The sequence below is a fragment of the Eubalaena glacialis genome, chromosome X (assembly GCF_028564815.1).
Source record: "Eubalaena glacialis isolate mEubGla1 chromosome X, mEubGla1.1.hap2.+ XY, whole genome shotgun sequence".
Classification (NCBI taxonomy): domain Eukaryota; kingdom Metazoa; phylum Chordata; class Mammalia; order Artiodactyla; family Balaenidae; genus Eubalaena; species Eubalaena glacialis.
This window is the reverse complement of record NC_083736.1, coordinates 102,973,024-102,994,566: the sequence shown is the minus strand read 5'-3', so window position 1 is coordinate 102,994,566 and position 21,543 is coordinate 102,973,024. Positions and strand designations below refer to the sequence as shown.

At 44.4% G+C, this 21,543-nt stretch overlaps 1 protein-coding gene across 1 annotated transcript in view; it reads left to right on the top strand.

Annotated features, from left to right (window-relative positions):
• TRPC5 (transient receptor potential cation channel subfamily C member 5) overlaps window positions 1-21,543 on the top strand; it is a 129,384-nt gene that overhangs the window by 92,331 nt on the left and 15,510 nt on the right. The window contains exon 6 of the mRNA XM_061177891.1: window positions 2,652-2,847. Coding sequence (XP_061033874.1) covers window positions 2,652-2,847 — 196 coding nt within the window. The remainder of the gene's footprint in view (window positions 1-2,651; window positions 2,848-21,543) is intronic.

Here is a 21,543-nt window from a genome sequence, read left to right as displayed (position 1 = left end):
GATTCTCCTAATGGCCAGACCATGTTGTGACATTTTGTGCCTCATGTCAAGGGCATTCTCACTATCAACCGCCAAAACTGAGGAACAATCTTTACCCCTTTTCTTATCTCTTGTACAGTTATACCTATAGGGTCTCCCTAACTAGAATATCACCACAGTTTAGGGCAGATTTTAAATGCCCGGACTTTCACTTTTAGGAAACTTTGTATCAGTCATTGGAATGGCTAGTATTAAACTCTACGCTCAAGCATTAACCATTACAATTTTCATTGTTACGGGGCTGGGGGTGAAGGAGTGTAACATCATCCATTCTGGAGAAGCAACTGATGAAGTAAGACCCTGCCAACATATTGATGACATACTTGCCCTGGCTTGTGGCCTTGTTGTCTGTCATGCAATCAACAAACACATAATGAGTGCTTTCTATATTCAAGGACACTCAACTTCCAGCGACTCTGGTTCTTCAGTGTCATTCCTACTTGCTGCAGCTGCTTTCTGTTTTTCTGAACTATATATTCCCTGGCTTTTGTTTATCCAGCTGCTGGGCTAGCTTCTTGTGCCGTTGCTGGCCTCCTGCCTGCCCTGACTTCAGATGGACACGGCCAGGTCCTAGATAGGCCTTCCTAGCAGAACCAGACTCTTAAACCCTATATCTGTCCCATTTTTGAAACTCTGCCTGGCTCTGTGATGCATTGTATTGCCTGGCCCTGACTTGTAGAATCTCCTGGAAATTCAGATCCTGTGATAGGTCTGACTTGCCATAGCCTGGTTCTTGTTCCCTGGCCCTTGAAGTCCAGACTCTTATCTTACTGTCGATTCTCAAATGTTTCACCATCTGGCACTTACTTTCATCAAACAAAAAACAGATTTCTTCCTTCTTGGCTAGCTCTCAAGTAATGTGATGCTGAAATGATAGTGGAAGCTATCCACAATGATTAGAGAAGAGCCATTGAACAGGTTGAAAAGGGCTATGTGCCTGTTGCCCAGGCAGCCCCGAAGGAGGCCCCCTGAGAATCAGGCCACTGCAGAGCACAACCTTCATCAAAATGAACTAACACTAACTGTGCAGCCTACTGAATGTGCAACTGTCAATGGGTTTGGAATCTTCTAGACCTTAATCTAGTGATAACTGTAATAGTGATATGTCTTCATTCATTTATTCAACAAATTTTATTGAGTGCCTATTACGTGCCAGGTACATAGTAGCTGTATGTCTGTCTCTTTCCTCATAGAGCTTACATTCTAGTGGGGATGAACAGAAAATCAACATTTAAACAAAAATTTACTAACTAATATAATTTTAGAGTTTTAAGTGCTACCAAAAAACTGAAACAAGACAACAGGATAGAGAATAACCGGTGAAGATACTTTAGGTAGAGTGACCCTGGGGACCCTGTCTGAGGAAGTGACATTTGAACTGAGACCTCAATGATGATAAGGAGACAGCCATGCAGAGATCAGGGGTAAGACCACTCCCAGACAGAGGAAATCTTTAAAAACATTGCCCATACATACCCCCGAAATGAACCCAAGAACCAATCCCTCAGCCTCTCAAAATATATTGGGCTATAAAAACAACACATTTTGAGCAATTGAAAAGTTACATCTATTCTTAAAGTAGCATTTCTTAACTTCTATGCCTCTTCCGTGTGCTTGGGAAAAGGTTGGTTTGTGCCACCCAGGAGCTGGCTGCACTGTATTGCTGTATGCACAGATTTCTGAATATGATACAAAAGAAACCCTGGACCCCCAAAACATATCATTGCAAAAGTTACATATTTGGATGTGGAGACTATGAGAGGAAACCATAATTTGTGAAGCCACCTAATGGAGAATAATGCAGTGGTTTGGGGAGGTCAGAAGAACCTGGATTTGAATTCTGGCTCAGCACATATAAATCATATAAATGGGTGACCTTGGGCAAGTTATTCAATCTCTGAACCTCTGTTTCCTCAGCAGTAACAATAAAGTTTTTATAAGGATCATAATGTTAATGTATGTAAAGTGCCTAGTATGCTTATAAGTAAGTAAGTCCTCAATAATAATTAAGTCCTCAATAATTGTTAGTTAATATATCATTAAAAATAATTCATATAATTCATATAAATGTTCATTCAAGAATCCTTAAGCTCCTCCACTGAGCTTAGCTCCATTCTGGGCCCTGTGGGAACCACAAAAGAAGTATCAGACATGGTGTAAGTTGCTCATGTTCACTCAGCTGGCAAGTGTCAGAGCTGAGTTTTTAACCTAGGGCAATCTAATCCAAGCACCATATTCTTAGCCACTGCTCTTACTGCCTCTATGTAATTAGAAAGGTGGTAAACCACATGGTCTGAAGATGAAGGAGAAAGTTTGGTGTAGGAAGTAGCCCTTGAAATAAATCTTGGAAAATTATAGGCTCTGCATAGATTGAGAAGAGGGAGATGGTATTCCAGGTGGAAAGGCAAAGCATAAGACATAGAAGTGGGAACAAACAAACTCACCTGGCTGGTTCGTGTTGGGGAAGAGACCAAAATATGTGAGATCATGAGTCTACCTGTTGGGATGCAAATCAGGCAGCCTCCTTATTAATTAAGCAAATCACCTCATGTTTTTGCTCTTTTCTTGCTCCTCCTAGAGAATTAACTAGCCTATTCTTTGATCTCTTTTAGGCTCTTTGAAACCCTTCAGTCACTCTTCTGGTCTGTATTCGGCCTTTTAAATCTCTACGTTACCAATGTAAAAGCCAGACACGAGTTCACAGAGTTTGTGGGAGCGACCATGTTTGGGACGTACAATGTCATCTCCCTGGTAGTGCTGCTGAACATGCTGATCGCCATGATGAACAACTCCTACCAGCTTATTGCCGTGAGTAGCTTTGCTCTATAAGGGCGGTTACCTTGGTTTCAGGAGTGGTCACAGTGGCCTGGAGCCCATTGGAAACTCAATGATATAGTCTGTCTGCCTTAGTTATTTTACATTAGCTTTTCCAGCTATTAGATTGAATTATTTCTTTCCAAGGTAACTCAGTTTGGACCCTTAGTCCATTGTATCTCAGTAGTCTAGAAGATGTTCTAGTTAATAAGACTTTTTGGTTACCTGTTAAAATTATGTTTAAATCTCTGAATCCATTTTCTTGCCTTAGTAAGAAGAGCTCAGGAGGTATGAGCAGTTTGGCTACAACATATCCCCTCACTAATCTCCAGGGTTCATTGAGCTGATCCAGTTCTCTAGGCGGGAGGGCTCTATCTCCATCTTCACTGCAGACATCTCCCTCCCAAAACCCAAAACTGAGCAGTCCATTGCCAAGGACAACCTTCTCAGAGGGTGGCTATTTTTTTTTTTATTAACAATGTATGAGTAACTGCAGTCCACTGTGGCATGCTCTTAAGTAGAGTCTATCGCTGAATCTTTGACCATCATGTTATCATTTAGATCAGTAGCGCTTATTACTCTAAACTAGAAATGGCGAAGGTATAGGATATGGGACCAGTCCAAGCCCTGTCCTGGTTTTTGATGTCAAAATAAATATCTAAACTTAGCTTATTTTCTTATGATTTAACTATCATTTCTAGAAACGGAGTATTAGCAAAGGAGTTCTGGCTATCTGAGGTCCTGCTTACTTGAGTATCAGTGAATTTGTATCTTTAGTTGTGTATGTGTATATATATACCATATTTTCTTTACCCATACTTTCTTTATCCATCCATCAATGGATACTTAGGTTGTTTGCATGTCTTGTCTATTGTGAATAATACTGCAGTGAATATGGGGGTGCAGATATCTGTTCAAGACAGTGATTTCATTTCCTTCAGATAAATACCCAGAAGTGCGATTTCTGGGCCATATGGTAGCTCTACTTTTAATTTTTTAAGGAACATCCATGCTGTTTTCCATAGTGGCTGCACCAGTTTTCATTCCCACCAACAGTGCACCAGGGTTCCCTTTTCTCCATACCCTCACCACAACTTATCTTTTATCTTTTTTATAATAGGCATTCTAACAGGTATGAGGTGATATCTCATTGTGATTTTGATTTACATGTACCTGTTGGTCATTTGTATGTCTGACTCGATGGTCTTTAATATCTTTGCCAGCTCTGATATCCTGTGAGTCTGAGTGTCTACAGATGAATAGGGTAGGCTCTCAAGGTCCCTTCTAGGTTGAAATTCTATCTATCTGTTGCTTTTGAAATGGAATATAGTTCAATTTCTCTCTCTCTCTCCTTCAAACCCAACTAGGCCAACAACTCTGAAACACTCTATGCTCACTCCTAGCCTGTCTTTATAAGGGGGAAAGGCATAGAATTTCAGGGGCTTATTTTTCCACCACTATGCCTATCTGCCAAACCCCCTACTCCTACCGAAGATGGCAATATTCATGCTGAGGCATTTGTCATTTTCTCCCTGGTTGTCTTGCAGCTGATGTTTCCTAATGGCAGAGGAAAAGGGAGATAGGGCTGTAGCGTCTCCTACTGAGCTCAGTGACATTTTGCTAGGAAGGGTAGAAATCTTCAACTCCAGCTCTCTCACTTGCTGGTAGTAAGTTGTGTTTTCATGCTACCTACTGTTGTACCTGAAGAAAACACCTCAGCTTGAGAGAGAGCTGGGGGGTGGGGTTTGCAGAGAGATGGCCTTAATAGGGTCTATATCATCTCACACATCTAGAGTCATGGCCAACCATCATGAATACTACCCGCTGCTTTGGGATCCTCTGTTAATGTGTCTTTACCATTTGGAATCGGATCCAGTGGGATCCTGATATTGGGCAACCTGATTCCAAAAATATCTGGCTCTGCTTACATGGTAAAGACCAGCAAGTAGATATGATTCCACTTGCAACATCTCCACTTCAGTATTAATGCAGTTTTTAGAAAGGCCCAGATATGGGGGAAAGGTTACAGGAAGGGAAGCCACTGAAGACAAAAATCTCTCCTACTTCAAAAGGTACCATAGGCTGACTCAGTCTAAGTAGAGACTCAGTTATTGACAGGCTTCACTGTGAATCTGTTCACCTGTGCTCTGTGGTCCCAGCCAACATCAGCAGGTGAAGCTGGCCATATTGTATATTATTATTAGTGTTGTTGCAATTAGCAGTGATTTACTCTCCTCCCTTTGTCCTTACATCTCCCTCGAGCTGCTTGTTTCCCTCTGTGACGCTTCTTTCAACACATCCACCTTGTCTCTGCCGTTCCTGATGTGTATGCTCCCCGTTCCATCAAGTGAAGCTGCCCTTGATACCATTTTAATCAAATTCACCCATATATAAATATTAGGTGGGAGAAACAGACCAGTCCCAGAAAAGTCATTTAACTCAGGCCCTCTTCCTACCCCAACTCACCCACAAAGGGCATCTCTGTTGCCTGAGATCGGTCCTCAGAAAACACGAGGCTCATGATGATCTGTGACCAAGCTTCACTCAGCAAGTTAATAAGAACCCTCGGTTTCTTTGGCTGCTGTGAAGTGTTCACGCTAATGCTGAGAGCAAGTAAACAGCGCTTGCCTCACTAAGCCACATCTGCTGGATGGCTTGGGGAGAGGCCATGTATGTAGGACTGGTTGTCTCCCTTGGGGTGGCAGCATTTGGAGGCTCAGATGATGGATGGACTCTCCCACTGCGTAAGACAGCCATGCAAATGAAGACATTCTTCAGACAAATACCTGGCGCCGCAAAAACAGCGGGCAAGGCTGGAAGGGGCCACTGCACACCATGGAAGTGCCAAGGAGGGCAGGTGGTCTCCCCGCCTTCCCCTAGTCATCCGGGACCAACCTCAGACTCTCAAAGCTCAGAGAAGGCAGCACTTCACACGCTACACCATGATTTGTAACTAATCAAGCAGATAATAAACAACTGCTATGCACTATTACAGTCCCCGGTTGTTAAAATATTAAAATATTTTCATACCAGTTGGTAAATAGCTGCCCCTCCGGCTGTTGCCTCTGGGACACCTCCAGGTCACCCCACAATCCAGCAAGTAAAGGGTAACACCTGGAGCAGCAGGTATTATCCACGCCCCTGCTCCAGTGCTATTGCTGGCGTACGTTCTGATTGGTCAGTTTCTCAGTCTATTATTGTGGCGGGTACAGTGCTAAAATGCTCCCCCAAGATTTCCCATCCTAATCATTAGGATTGTGAATATGATGAGATAGCACACTTGTGATTACGTTGCATTACATGGCAAAAGGGGTTTTGCAGATATAATTAAGGTTACTACTCAGGGAAATTATCCAGGTGGGCCTAATCTAATCACATGAGTCTTTTAAAAGCAGAGTTTTCTCCAGCTGGTAGCAGAAGAGAATGTCAGAGATTTGAAGCACATGGAGGATTTGATGTGTCATTGCTGGCTTGAAGATGGAGGGAGTCATGTGGTAAAAAAATATGGGCAGCCTCTAGGAGTTGAGAATGGCCCCCAGCTGACAGCCTGCATGGAAGTGGGGACCTCAGTTCTAGTACCACAAGGAAATGAATTCTGCCAACAACATAAATGAACTTGAAACAGATTCTTCTCTAGAGTCTAACAGAGTCTCTAGATAACAGCTGAGCTATGCTGACACCTTGATTTCAGTCTTGGGCAGGCCAATGTGACTGAAGTGGAGTACACAAAGGGGAGAGAAGTAAGAGATGAGGTCACAGAGGTAATGGGGGTGAGGGACAGATCATGTAGGGCCTGATAGACCTTTGTGAAGACTTTGGCTTCTTCTCTGAGTGAAATGGGGAGCTGTGGGTTTTAAACAGAGGAGGTACATGATCTAACTGGCATTTTAATAAGATTGCTGTGGCTGATTGAAAAAAGTTGGAATGGTACCGGGACAGAGACAAATTATGAGACCATTGCATTGACCCAGACAAGAGCTGTTGGTGGCTTAGACGAGGGTGGTCATGATGGACACAATGAGAAATGGTCAGGTTCTAGATATATTTCAGAAATAGATCCAGTTTGCTGATGGAGATGCGGGGTGTGAACAAAAGAGAGGAGTCAAGGATGACACCATGATTTTGGGCCTTGAGTAACTGGAAGGGTGGATTCATCCCTTACTGAGTTGGGGAAGAGTGGGAAAGGAACAGGCTTGGGAGGGGGCAGAGATCCAGAGTTGGGTTTTAGACATGTAGAGTGAGAAATGCCTATTAGACATCTGAGTGGAGATGTTGGGTAGGCAGTGGTTTACAGGTCCAGCGGAGAGGCTGGAGACAGAGATTTGGGAGTCGCAGTATGTCCACAGTATTTAAAACCATGGGACTTGGAGAGATCACAACGGGAGTGACTGTGCATAGAAAAGAGATCCAAAAATGAGGCCCAGGGTACTCCAACGTTTAGAGGTTGGAAAGACAGAATTGATCACGCAAAGAAACTGAGAAAGAACAACCAGAGAGGTAGGAGAAAAACCAGAGTAGTGGACTATATTACAATATGTATGATTTCCCAGTATACTGGTAAAGCCATAAGCTGGAGAGTGGTAGAGCCTAGATTTGAACTGAGGTAGTCTAACCCCAAGGCCCATGCACAGAACCACTATCCTATCACATTGACACTTACCTTGAGGCCAAGAAGCACGGGAAATGCACTTTCACTACAAGGTCCCTAACGTCTTCTTTCCTGCCCCAGTTATACCACCATTCTGAACTGTCCGATCACCTTGTCATACCAGTTCCAGTGTCTATAGATTTCATTTAGATAGGAATCACTGACACTTCATCCAACACAACTGTGTACTCCTAGTACCCAAGACCTGTTTCTTAATAAAACATAAACCCTGCCAGCTAAATCATCTAAGGGATAGTATATCCTCTTCCCAAGTGAAGGAGCTGCTCAATTCAAATTGTAGAAACTTTATGACATTGGAGCCAAGCCGTTTCAAATTTTAATAACTGTCTCTTCCCTTTGGGATGCCCTCAAGCAATCTAGATACCGATTTTTCTCATTGCCACTTCGACTTTTCCCTGTTGCCAAACCATTGTCTGGAATCTGATCAGAAATTGCTACATTTCACTAACAAGAAAACAAACATTCAGAATGGCAGACGACATTTTCATAGTCCCCTCCACTCACCCCAGGTGATGGGGAACCTATGAAAACCTGCTGATAATCCCATTTCAGTCAAAAATCTACATTTTCTGGTAGGTTCAGAAAAATCCACAAAGGCTAGGTGCTATAAATGATATAAAGGTAAAGACACAGTAGATGCCTTTAGGGAGCTTTAAATCTAGAGGGGAAAGTCTGCCTTGAGTAAAAGAACAATAGTGCTATTACCGTGAGTATATAATAGTAGTGATTACACACAGCATGGGCTCAGGAGTAGTCAGACTGCCTGGATTTGAAACCTGGACTGCCACGTAGTGTAGTTTGGGGCAGCTTAACCTCTTCCTGCCTCATTTGACTCCTCTGTAAAATGGGGATGGATGATTAGGCTTTTCATCTGCTGCTTACTCTCAGATCCATTCCCTGTTCATTTCCTGCTCTGTTCTGTATCAGGGAACTACATTCCCCACAGTCCCTTGCCATTTGTTTCTGTGTGGGTTTGACCAAGCAGAAGGTAGGAAGAAGAGAGAAGCTAGGATATTTCTTCCCCATCCCCAACCTCACTTTTTGTGGCAACTCCAGCAGCAGCTGGGTTTCCTACGTGGCTCACCTCCAACTACCACCAGGGGTCCCACCCCTCCTTGGCCCCAGCTTCTGCAGGGCAGCCCCATCTTGGCTCGAGCTGCCACCAGATAGCCCCAGTCTACAAGCTCTGGAAACACCACTCACCACGTCTTCCAGTCGTCCCTCCAACTCCAGGGATAAGAGGGGCTTCCTGTTGCTGCTATCTCTGAGTTGCCTCACTGCCCTCTGTTTGGTTTCTCAGCTCTTCCATCACCTGTGACTACCCTCTGTATTAAATCTCCATGTTTGAAAGGCTTAAAGTGATCTCTGTTTTTCTGGCTAGCCCCCAACCAGTACCTATCTGATTGCGTTGTTGTGAGGTTGATTTAGAAATTACACATTGAGCTGGGCCTTGAGGTCAAATCTGGAAAGACAGAAAAGTGAGGATGGCTTTCAGATCTCATTTCTGGCAGGGAAATAGCTTGCACACCAGCAAGGATTGGCCTGGTGTTTATGGGGGGCAGTAAGAGTGTAGGAGCTGGCCTCACTCTTTTCTACCTCCCATTCTTTGATTCCGCATGAAAATATCTTCAGATGGGAAGGAAGTCCTTCCTGTGCCAACAGGAAACATGTCCCAGCAAGGAGGAGAAGCATGAAGCAGAGTCACATCTCTAGGAGCTGGATGATGAAGTTTAGAGCCTGCCTTTAGAAAAATAATTTTTAAAGATGGGATCTGCTTTTGTGGCTTCCCACATCCCCATGCTGAGCTCTCATGCTGCTGTCTACCTGGCTTAGCACAGCACCCCGGGTTGATTGCCTTACCTTACCCAGACCTTACCTGGACAAGCCCCTTGCCTCCACCTCTAGTCCCAAGCTGAGGTCTTTCTCAGTTTCCTAAGGCTTAGAGAAATCAGTAATAAGAATACAGTGAATATCTGGCATAGATACAAGCCTTTATTAAATCCCAGGCACTTTCTATCTCATATCATTATAACTACTATCAAAAAAAAAAAATGGTTCTGAAGAACCTAGAGGCAGCACAGGAATAAAGATGCAGACATAGAGAATGGACTTGAGGGCATGGGGAGGGGGAAGGTTAAGCTGGGCGGAAGTGAGAGAGTGGCATGGACATATATACACTACCAAATGTAAAACAGATAGCTAGTGGGAAGCAGCCACATAGCACAGGGAGATCAGCTCGGTGCTTTGTGACCACCTAGAGGGGTGGGATAGGGAGGGTGGGAGGGAGATGCAAGAGGGAGGGGATATGGGGATATATGTATATGTATAGCTGATTCACTTTGTTATAAAGCAGAAACTAACACACCATTGTAAAGCAATTATACTCCAATAAAGATGTTAAAAAAATAATACTAACTACCACTTATTGAGCACTTATAATGTGCCAGACACTATACAAAGCACTTTTCATGTATATTTTCTCATTAAATCCTTACAACTACCTGAGGTAGGTACTATTAACAATTCAATTTTATAGGTGAGGAAACTGAGGCACAGAGGTCAAAGTGACTGGCCCAAGGGCACACTCTTCATAAGGGCCCCAGCAGGTCTGTCTGATCCAAAGTAATAATGAAACCATACCTCCTCCTTTCCTGCCTGCATCTCAACCCCCCAGGCCCTGGTGCAAGCCTTCCACACAACCTCAGACTCCCCCCAGCTTCACCCTTCTACTTGGTTCACTGACTCACGGACTCTCCCCTGGCTTCTAACCAGAGGGATCCTCTAAGGAGCCTTCTCCTTGTTTCTGGAGACTAAGTGACTTATTCTGTTTTCCTCAGCTGAGATTTCCTGCCCCCCAGCCCCCAACACAGACACACACACACACACACACACTAGCTCTCCTTTTCTTTCCTTTTTTTTTTTTTTTTTTGCCCACCAGACTTCAAACTTCTGGTTTCTTCTTAGTTCTGTCCCTAATACTCCCAGCCTCCCCAAATGAACAATCAGACAACCCACCTGAAATCATCACACCCACAGAGGGTAAAAAGTTCAGAGCTATGAAGCTTATTGGCATGACAAGAACTCCTCGTTCAACTTACACATCCTGCCTTGGGCCCTCTCAGCCCTGTTCCTTCCCAGACAGCTCTTGGACGCTTGAAAGCCTCACTTGAAATTATATCCACACCAGCAAATGGGCTGACTATCCACCCTCCAGCTTCAGGGGAGGAGAGAGGAGCAGTCTCTCTGCAAACGCTGCAGGGGGCACCAAAGGCTGACTTTTCAGACTTCCAGCCCTGCCTGGGCCTGGCCCTCCCCCTGGTGGTCTAACACAGAAATGGACTCCTGTTGATTCTGCATCAACACCCACTCGTGGTTTTGTCAGCAAGCTGTCTGAGAGCCCGCATCTGCTGGGGATGAGAGCACTCTGCCTCAAAATGCTGAGGGTTATACTTTGGCAGGTCTCTGCTGAGCCTTTGATGCCTGCTGCTGCCTGGTAATGATTTTGGTGACCGACAAAGATGCAAGTGGAAATGGGAAGAGGACAAGTGAAGGGAAGTGGGTTTTCTTTCCCTGTGCTAAAGGACAACCAAACAGGGCAGATGCCTGGGCTGCTTCTCTGCATCCCAGACTCACCTGTCCTGGATGTTCATCAGGAACATCAGTAGTTGTCATGGAGACTCTATCTTGGGTAACTCAAACAGAAACAGGACCAACTATGTAAGTGACGGGAAGGGCCTAATGCCCAAAGAATACCTCTGCTCTTCTGCCAGCTGACTCCTTTACTCTTTCATCCATTCACTTAACAGTAACTATGTCTTGGATGGATAAATGAATGAATTTAACAAATGATTATTGAGAGACTACCATGTACTCTACTACGTTCTTGGCACTGGGGATACAGTAGGTAATAGGGGAGCAAGAAAGATGTGGTCCCTGTTCTCATGGGGTTGACAGTCATGGAACTACAGTTTCAAGTTTCACTATTTGCATTTCATTTCTTTACTTTAAGACTGCACTTTACTTTTTCAGGTCATGGATTGCTTTGATAATCTGATGAAGCAAACATGCACACAATTTAGCATAAATCTCAGAGGATTCATAGACATCCTCCCACTGTCCTGCTGAAATCCCTCACCGTAGGACCTTGTCCCCAGTTATAATGCAAATAGGTTTTAAGTTGTTAGTAGGTGACTCATGACTCAGTGTGAGTTCAATCCCTCACTGAGATCAGGTTTTCATGGGGAGCCAAGAGAGTGAGGAAAATGTACCTGAAGAAGACTGGAGATAGGACACCAATAAGAGAAAGAGATTGGAGGCACTGGAGGAAAATGTCACCATCATCACAATTTTGCAAAGGATCAGGTCTGTGCAACAGTCCCCAAGCCAAAGGTGCCTTCAACCACTGCATAAAATAACAACTATGGATGGACAACCTGGAAACAAGCTGAGAAGACCTGGCCTTCCTATGGATTGGCCTCTGAATGTTCACTTCATAGGCTACAAATAATATTGGTGGAAAAGTCAAATGTCCATGGCCCAAAGGCCATGGTTGAGGAATGTGTCCTTCTTGGCTTCTGCCTTGATTCTTGTTCTGGGTATCAAGAATCAATTGACTGGAGAGCTATCTGATACAAATGTTCTTTAATTTCTGAGCAGCTTGAGGTTTAGAAACTAAACATGAGATCTGAGTGATTAATATTAATTAGGTCTCTCTCTTGCTGTGGTCACCAGAGCCCTGTGTTGTAGCCCGGTTCAGCGTGAGAGACAGCCTGGGCCAGGAGGTGGCCTTTAGCTACAACACAGAAGCCAAAATACCCCAGAGGAGCCTCGGAGGTTACGACCTACTGCAATACTCTGCTTTTTACTTGAGATCTGACAGCAAAATTACATTATGTCAGCTGTCAAGGTAAATCTGCCTTTGTTTAAAAGAGGAAAATAGAAGCGATCTAAGAGTAGAAATGGGGTGGGGGGAGGTAATTATATTTCTCTTTCTTATTCTCCTTTCTTCCATCATAGGATTATCTTGCTTTTTCCTCTGTTCTCTTTCCCAATTTCCCCTGTTTGAACTTTTAGAAGTACCTGGGCCTATAAAACTGAACTAATCACAAAGTCTTGATGAGAAATATATTTATCTCAAAGCTGCTCTTAATAAATGTGGCATATTGGGAATCACCCAGAGTGAAAGAAAAGTATGATAGGCCTTCTCATTCATTAGAAAATCAGCACCAATTATTAAAGAAGTCTTGAATGACTGGAATTAGAATCCTCTCACTGACTCCATCAGAGTTCCCATTGGCCTAGCCCTCAAGACTTCTGGAAGCACAGAGAAGTTTCCATCACCCGATGAATCTTCTAGGAGGTCATGCCACAGTGTTTTTCTCTTGATACTTATGCAGAGATACTTTATACTGAAGTCCCTCCAGTCTTAACCAGGATACATGGTCTGACACATAGTAGGCTCTCACTTAATATCTATTGAATAAATGAACAAAGTAATGATTTTTTTCTAATTCTTTTTTTTTTTTTTGGCCACGCCACATGGCTTGTGGGATCTTAGTTCCCCAACCAGGGATCAAACCCGGGCCCCCGGCAGTGGAAGTGCAGAGTCCTAACCACTGGACCACCAGGGAATTCCCAAAATTAATGAATCTTTAATGCATATGACTTCCCAGAACATTTTAAAGTGTGAAAACAGAGCAATTGACAAGCTGACCAAACCTAAGCTTATTGTCCTCTAGTTTAGGAGTTGACGTTTTTTTCTCTAAAGGGGCAGATAGTGAATATTTTAGGCTTTGTGAACTGTAAGACCTCTGTCACCACTATCCAATGCTGTTCTTATAATGCAGAAGAAGCCATAGAAAATACATTAAAAAGTGGGCATGGCTCTGTGCCAATAAAACTTTATTTATGGGCCCTGAAATTGGAAATTCATATAATTTTTGTCTCAAAGGATATTTTTTTTAAAGATTTAATTTTAGTTTTGGCTGCATTGGGTCTTCGTTGCTGCGCGCACGGGCTTTCTCTAGTTGCGGCGAGCGGGGGCTAGTCTTTGTTGCGGTGCGTGGGCTTCTCATTGCGGTGGCTTCTCTTGTTGAGGAGCACGGTCTCTAGGGCGTGGGCTTCAGTAGTTGCGGCACAAGGGCTCAGTAGTTGTGGTGCAGGCTCTAGAGCGCAGGCTCAGTAGTTGTGGCGCACGGGCTTCGTTGCTCCACGGCATGTGGGATCTTCCTGGACCAGGGATCAAACCCATGTCCCCTGCATTGTCAGGCGGATTCTTATCCACTGCGCCACCAGGGAAGTCCCTGTCTCAAAGAATATTATTCTAACTTTTGATTTTTATTCAACCATTTAAAAATGTAACAACCATTCCCAGCACGCAGGCTATCCAAAACCAAGTGGCAGGCCGACCATGGTTTGCCAACTTCTACTCTAGTTATTTCAAAATATGTCTCTTTTCTACCTTTGTAGACTGAAGCTCTGTGAAGACAGGGGCTCTGCTTTAGGTCTTCTTTATATTCGCCTGATGCCTAGTAAAATGTGGGACACATAGTAGCTACCCAACACATGCTTCTTCACTAATTGATAGGGAGAAGCTTGGGAAAATCTCTGATCTATAGTTTGTCAACCATGTTTTAAAAAATACATAATGTGAGTTTATATCCTTTGCAAGTGTTTAGTGTTTGGAGTTGAATAAATTGTATGGCAATGGGGAGGGGCATTATCTAGCTGAAAGGAAATCTGCCTAGGTGATGGATTTCATAATTATAGTTAATACATTGCTTTATACTTTACTAAGCACACATGCGTATAGTGTCTTCTTTGATCCTCACAAGAACTCTGTGAGTGTAAGCACGACTATCTGCATGTTACAGATGAGGAAACGGGTTTCCAAAGGTTGAGACTTGCCCAGGGTTCCATGGCAAGTTTGTTCATTCGTTAATTCATTCTTTCTACAAGGACTTGAGCATCTGCTATGCGTAAGGAGTTAGGTCAGGGTGAACTCAGGCCCAGTGACTCCTCAGGAGGTGATATTTAGAAGCAATCTAAAAAATAGAAGTATGGCCTGGGAGGTTAAAAGGAAGCTCCCGATCAGTGAGGCAGGAAGTTAGATGGCACATGCTGTGACAATCTGAGTACGTGAGACCAGTAATAATCCCACATGGGGACAGACCTGTAGATTTTTCCACAACCAGGTGATAAGACACACCTCTCACTTCTTCCCAGGCTGAGAAATGGAAGCCCTGATGGGCTTAGTCTCAGTTATTTCTGAAAACTGCTGGGTGAGCTCAGCAAACCCCCATGCTCACCACCATCTGACTGCCTCTGTCCTCCCAAAGGAAAAGCTTCCTCACTCCCCAGCTGCAAGATGCAGGCAGGCAGAACAATCTGTGCCTGCTTGACTGAAAGCTTCTATTTACCTTTCTGGAGACGCCCAGAAAAGGTGACAAGCAGTTCAGTGGGTTTCAGGACTGCCACATCTGCTATGAATGGCGCTACCAGAATTGTGCAGTGTCTGACCTGCAGTGCTGAAAGCAAGAACCCTGCAAAGGTCACTTCTGTAGCAGAGAAACTGAAGGAAACAAGCAGGAGAGAAACCTGGGCAGACAGAGGCCCGGCCAAGTGTATGTAGAAGGATCTGTTTGTCAGAATCTCGGAACCGTGGCCAGGCTCCGTTTCTGTTTCTGCCATGTAGGAGAGAACACGCTGCTTATTGTGAAATCCCACTCAGTGCACTTCCCCTTCTAGTGGGGAGCCTAAGAACAAGCAAACATAGGCGAACCAATTCAGGTGATCTGTGGCAATTGGTATGAGAGAAGAGAACAGGGCGCCGTGAGATAGAGTAACGAAGGCACCCGCTCTAAATTGGTGGCTCAGGGAAGGTCTCTTTGAGGAGATGATATTTGAGCTGAGGACTAAGAGATAAGAACAAGCCAGCTCTCTTCTCCTATCTAGGAAAAACACAGCAATTAAAACATAAAAGGGAAAAAATCTCCCCCAATCCCTCATGCCTTCCGTCACTCTAGGGAGGCTCTTGGAGGAGTAAAGCGTTGAGCTGCAATTTAATTGGGGACGTGAGAGAGGGCACAAGGAGCCTTTGTTCCGGGGTATTGGTGAGCCCAGACCAAAGCTCAGAAGGGCCGGCAGGAGAGTGAGGAAAAGACACAGGGATTTGCATGAGGATGCGAGAAGGTCAGGCTCCCTAGAGCTCCTGATGGGGGATGGGGTGTAGCAGGATGTCAAAGAGAGCTTGAGCTTTCCAGGCATTAGCCCGCCGAATCCTGTGAGGGATGCTCCTGTTTGAGCACTGTACCCATAGATAGTAAGTGAACCAAGTGAGTGGCAGATCTGAGTGGAAGCAAGGGTCAGAAGATTTGGATTCTAGAGCTGCTTTACCACGAACTAGATGTGCGACCCTCAAGAAGCAATTTCTCCCTCCAGACCTCAGTTGCCACATCGGCACTAGATAATCGATGTCCTGACAACTTCGCAGGTGGGTGTGAGAATCAAATGAGAGAAAGTATGTTCAAGTGCTTGGGAAAGCGTAAAGCTCTAGATAAATGTAAAGAACTAGCTGTCTGATGTCCCATTCCCAGAGGCAAGCTAAGAGGTTGAACATTTGGCATTTCATTTTCTGGTCCATTATGTTTGAAACTGGCCAGAAAGGCACTTCTGTAGAGAAGACAGTAGCTCCAGAAAGCACTTAGAGAGTCCCCATCCCATGACGGCCAGCACCCCTGGTCAGGAGGGAGGGAGGACAATTCTTTCACCACATGAGCTCACTGTGGCCTGGGAGTCCAATTAGAGCTTATTTCCTTTGAGAACCACTGAGATATCACAGGAATATTTGTTTGCAGTGATAGGGTGGAGGCCTACAGAAAGCAACATGGTTTATTTCCAAGTCTGAACTAGGATATACTTATTTTATGTTACCCAGAAGCTTCTACAGTGCTGTTCCTTCTGACCTTGCATAGGCTACGGCATCCTGCTCCCACACCCTAAATGGTCTCTAAAGAAAACCCAGACTGCTTGTGAGGACTTTGTAGAACACAGGTGCCTCCACTGAGGCACCACCTTCCTCACATAACAATGGAGAGTGGTGGTGTCTACTGGGAGAGAACCACATTTTTAAATTTGTATCATCCAATCTCCCTGAGGCCTTCTTTTCTTCTCCTCACACTCCCAGCCCACATTGTAGTAAGACAGGGAAGACAAGAAGAGGAGAAAAACTGACACTCTTCCGGATGACTACAGATGACGTAGTGAGGGACCGGAGAAGCACTGTGATCCTATTGGTTGATTTCATGAGAAATTATGAATTAAAAACTGCCCAAATTTCATTCTGACTCTCAGAAAGTAGATGATTTATTTGAAGGCAACGGAGTGGGTCAGAGGTGGAGTGTGGAGGAGGGAATTCCGGGGATCCAGTGCCCTCACTGATTTGTTTCCTACTTTTCCTGCCACGTCCCTTGGAATCAGAGTGGGAAAGGTAATTAAGCTCTATTGTTTATAACCTGTGTTGTTTTTATGAGCACACTTGTGTCCCACACCCTAAATGGTCTCTAAAGAAAACCCAGACTGCTTGTGAGGACTTTGCAGGACCATTTTAGAAGATGGAAAGCAGATCCTTCTGCGTCTCAGGGACCTAATGCACTGGATCAATTTGCAGTTGTCTTTTGTTCTGCCACTTTCATTGTCCTCAGTATGAGACAGCCTGCTAAAGACCACATGGATGGGCCTGGAGGACATTATACTGAGTGAAATAAGTCAGAGAAAGACAAATACTGCATGATCTCACTTATATGTGGAATCTTAAAAGAGAAAAAAAAAGAAACTCATAGAAAAAGAGATGGGATTTGTGGTGACCAGAGGCAAGGGGTGGGGGGGAGGGGGAATTGGATGAAGGTGGTCAAAAGATACAAACTTCCAGTTGTAAGATAAGTCCTGGGGATGTAATGTACAAATGACAACTGTAGTTAACACCACCTTATGGTATATTTGACAACTGCTAAGAGAGTAGATCCTAAAAAGTTTGCACTGCAAGGTATCTTAAATTTATACAGTGCTGTATGTCAATTACATCTGACTAAAACGGAAAGAAAATAATTAATTCTGCAGAGAATGTTAAATAAACATGATCAGCATTCCCCACACACACACAAAGAAAGACCAGAGAGTGCCAAGCCTGAGTAACCACCAAGCACCCCTCCCTTCCCATTCACTAGTTGAAAGGTCATCCCTTTGGCTGTAGAGTGCACACCTTAAGAAAGCCTAGGGAGACTATCAGTTACTAATTAATTCTGCCTTTGTTCCTCCTTCCTTCCCCTGTCACCTCTCCATAGTAGCCCAGCAAGCCAGTTTTTTTCAAATTGCTGGGCGGCCTAATAACATTATCTTTGGGGGTGCACAAATTATACCTTCTACCCACTGTCCCAATGACAGAGGGATATTAGGGGGTGGCCATGGGAAGACAGGGACAGATAGGAATGAGGAAGACCTGCTGTTTTACTGCTTTGGCCTGCTGAATACATCTGGACCAGCAGGCAGAATCCCAGAATTAGTGTTTCTGAAAGGATGGTTGACAATCACCTGTGTCAAAATCACCCAAAGAAGCTTGTGAAACAGTGTAGATTCTCGAGCCCCCCCATCCCCACAGCATCAGTTTCTGCAAGTCTGAGGTGAGACCCAGGCATCTGCATTTTCGCAAGCACCCCAGGCCAGTCTAATAGCCCCTGAAATTTGAGAACTGCTAATGTAAATAAATCTTGAGTAGTTCATTCGACTTCAATGACTACGCTCAACCTCTCTACTCTTTCTGACTTTTCTTATTATTGCCTCGTTGGGGAAAGTTTTTTTCCCTCCATCTCTGCCTGGAGAAATCCTGCCAGCCTCTCCAGGCCCAGCTCAAATACAACCTCTCTTGTCGCTCCTTCCCTGCTCTCTGGTCTCTGTCTGCAAACAGCTGGGATTGCTCATGAAGCAAGGAGACGGGGGACTGCTTGGTATCAGTAATGAAACGTGAGGGGAGTTGGGACCATGCGGATGGGAGAGCTGGGTGGAGCTAGTGTGTGGGTTCTGAGCTTTGCCCTGAGGTTTAGCACCCGAATTTGTGCACTGGAGCTGAGGTTGTTACAGGGGCTGGAAACTATGTAACCAGTAAAAAAGGAACACCAAGTCCTTGAGTGATCAGAGCGGCAGTTTCAACCACCTAGCAACATAATTGGGGGAGGGATTAGTGGCCGTTTTATTCCTCGGGGTGGGGCAGGAGGCAGTCATAATGGCTGCCCAAAGGACAACTGCAAGTGTTCGGTAGGAAGGAGGACCTGTTTGTAACACCCACTGAGGGGGCTCTTGCAGTCTGGGGCTATTGGGGGCCATCAGTACTAGGGTACAGGAAGTGTTGGGGGCAATGGATGGGCAGGGAGCTGAAGTTGGAGGGAGGGCTCTCTTTTTGACCTTTATGTCTTGCAGCTGAGTTTGTGTGCTTGGATTGAAGTTACCACAGGGCTCTAAACTAGATAAACCAATATCAAAGTCATTCCCAGGAGGCCCCAGAATGATTAAAACAGGAAATTCTAACCACCTAGCAACCTTGGGGAAGAGAGGCAGGTTGCTGACTATTTAGCAACGGGGAACTGGCTCGGCGCTAGACCACTGCACATGCGCACTAAGTTGGAGGCGAGAGCATGGCGGGGGATGGTAATTCTCGCTGAGGGCACTTTCTCTACTGCAGGGCCTCCAAGAGGTTGTGGGAGATCTGGACCACTTCAATATTTTGAAGATTCCTTTCTAATTTTTAAATGAATGAAAACAAAAATGGAGTTACAAAAACGATGATATATTTTAAATGCTTACATCTTTTTTAAATTGCCCTGAGGCAAAACCACAATACAATATGTAAGTCTAGGGAGGTCCAGAAATCTGCATTTTCAACAAATGCCCCATATGATTCGGATGCACACCAACATTTGAGAAGCATGCCCTGAATTCTATCAGAAGAAAGCAGTCTAAAGTGAGGTAGACTTCTGTTGAGATGCCAGGGAAATGTATTGTCTCACCTCAACATGGAGTGTGTATGTCATGGCAATTTGTATTGCTTTCCCATCATAGGGAAACAGAGCTAGTCTTATGCCCAGATGAACTAAGCAGCTACTAGTTAATGGGAAGGATGCCAAAATATCCCCCTCCTCAATATACACCTCCAACCAGCCTGCCAGTGGGCCCAAGACTCCTGGAAGTAGCTTTCCTCCTTAAAGGCTCTGCTCTGCTGTGTCTGTGCCTGTCACTCTTCCTTTGCATTATGTTTTAAAGCTTTCCAATTTGCTAGAGCAAGATGGTTGCTGGCAGGAGATCTGAGAGAGTGCATAAGAATTTATCAAAAGCTGGTAGGAAATTGGCCTTGTAGTTTGATTGCAAGAAAAATAACCTTGAGCTCGGATTTGCTGAGAAATGTGAAATTGAACAGACATGTTCACTTGACCTAGCTGTGGCCATGTGTTCAGGATCTGAGCAAGTCAACAACATTTGAGGGTATGATCTACAGTCACAGTACATTACACTGGCACTGCAAAAGGGGCTAAATAGAAGCTCTCGCCTGCTCTACAGGAGCTGACGTTATCAAAGGCAATGCAGGACACACACATGATTAGAACATATATGTAAGGCTATGTGTCATTAAGGTCACATTATGGCAGCACGAAAGTCCTGAAAATTTTGGAAACTTGGAAGAGGAAGAACCACAGGCTATGATTGTGTAGGTTACGTCTTATGCAAAAGCACCCAGGCAGGGGCTGATGATCTTGGAGAATGTTCAAAGGTCATAGTTGGGTAGAGAGGGTAGGGCAAAGTGTGGGAAAGGGCATCATCACCAAACTGTGAAAATTTTAAAAAGTCAATGTCTGATTTGTCTATCATACAAGGTGAAAGGCTAGCTCCATACGGATGAATGAAAATCTCTTGGGCATCATACATTTAGTGAAGTTTTAGACAACTATGACTACAAAAACCACATCCATAATCTTACGATTCAAAGTAGATCAAGAGTTGAAAAGAAAACAGATTTCCACATTCCAAATTATAATATTGTCCATATTATGCACTGCTAAAATCCCAACACCTCTCACCTAGCAGGCAGTCAATATATACTGTTTGAGTGAAAGAACGTCTGAATGAATAAGTATCTTATTCATCACTTTACAGCTCACACTGTTTAACCAGTCCTGCCAGGTGGTCTGTTATTTCCCAGTCTTCAGGATTCAGGTGCTACCTCTGTATTCGAATTGTGTTCTGTGTGGTATTCCCACCACCATTAGAGGACAGTCATTTTGCTATACCCAGCATCTAGCAGAGTACCTGGAATATAGTAGTTGTTCAACACAAGAATCAAAAAATGAATGGTGAGGGCTTCCCTGGTGGTGCAGTGGTTAAGAATCCGCCTGCCAATGCAGGGGACACGGGTTTGAGCCCTGGTCCAGGAAGGTCCCACATGCCGCAGAGCAACTAAGCCTGTGCGCCACAATTACTGAGCCTGCACTCTAGAGCCCATGAGCCACAACTACTGAGCCTGTGCACCACAACTACTGAAGCCCGCGCACCTAGAGCCCGTGCTCCACAACAAGAGAAGCCACTGCAATGAGAAGCCTGCGCACCGCAACGAAGAGTAGCCCCTGCTCGCCGCAACTAGAGAAAGCCCTCGCACAGAAACGAAGACCCAGCACAGCCTAAATAAATAAATCAATTAATTAATTAAAAAAATAATAATATTTTTAACAATCTGAAAACTTGCTTCGGTTCTCTTTAAACTTTATTGAAGGCAAGTAATTAGAAACCACATGACTTAGAAAAGGATTTTTACCCAAGATTACAGTCATTCAGTTTCTCAATTTCTGGAAAGTAATACTGTGGTAGGAAGCTTCTGAGATGGCCCCCAATGATACCCACTTCCTGTTATTTGAATCCTATGCAGTCTTCTCCCCTTGAGTGTGGGCTGGACCTATGGACTCCTAACAAATAGATTATGGCAA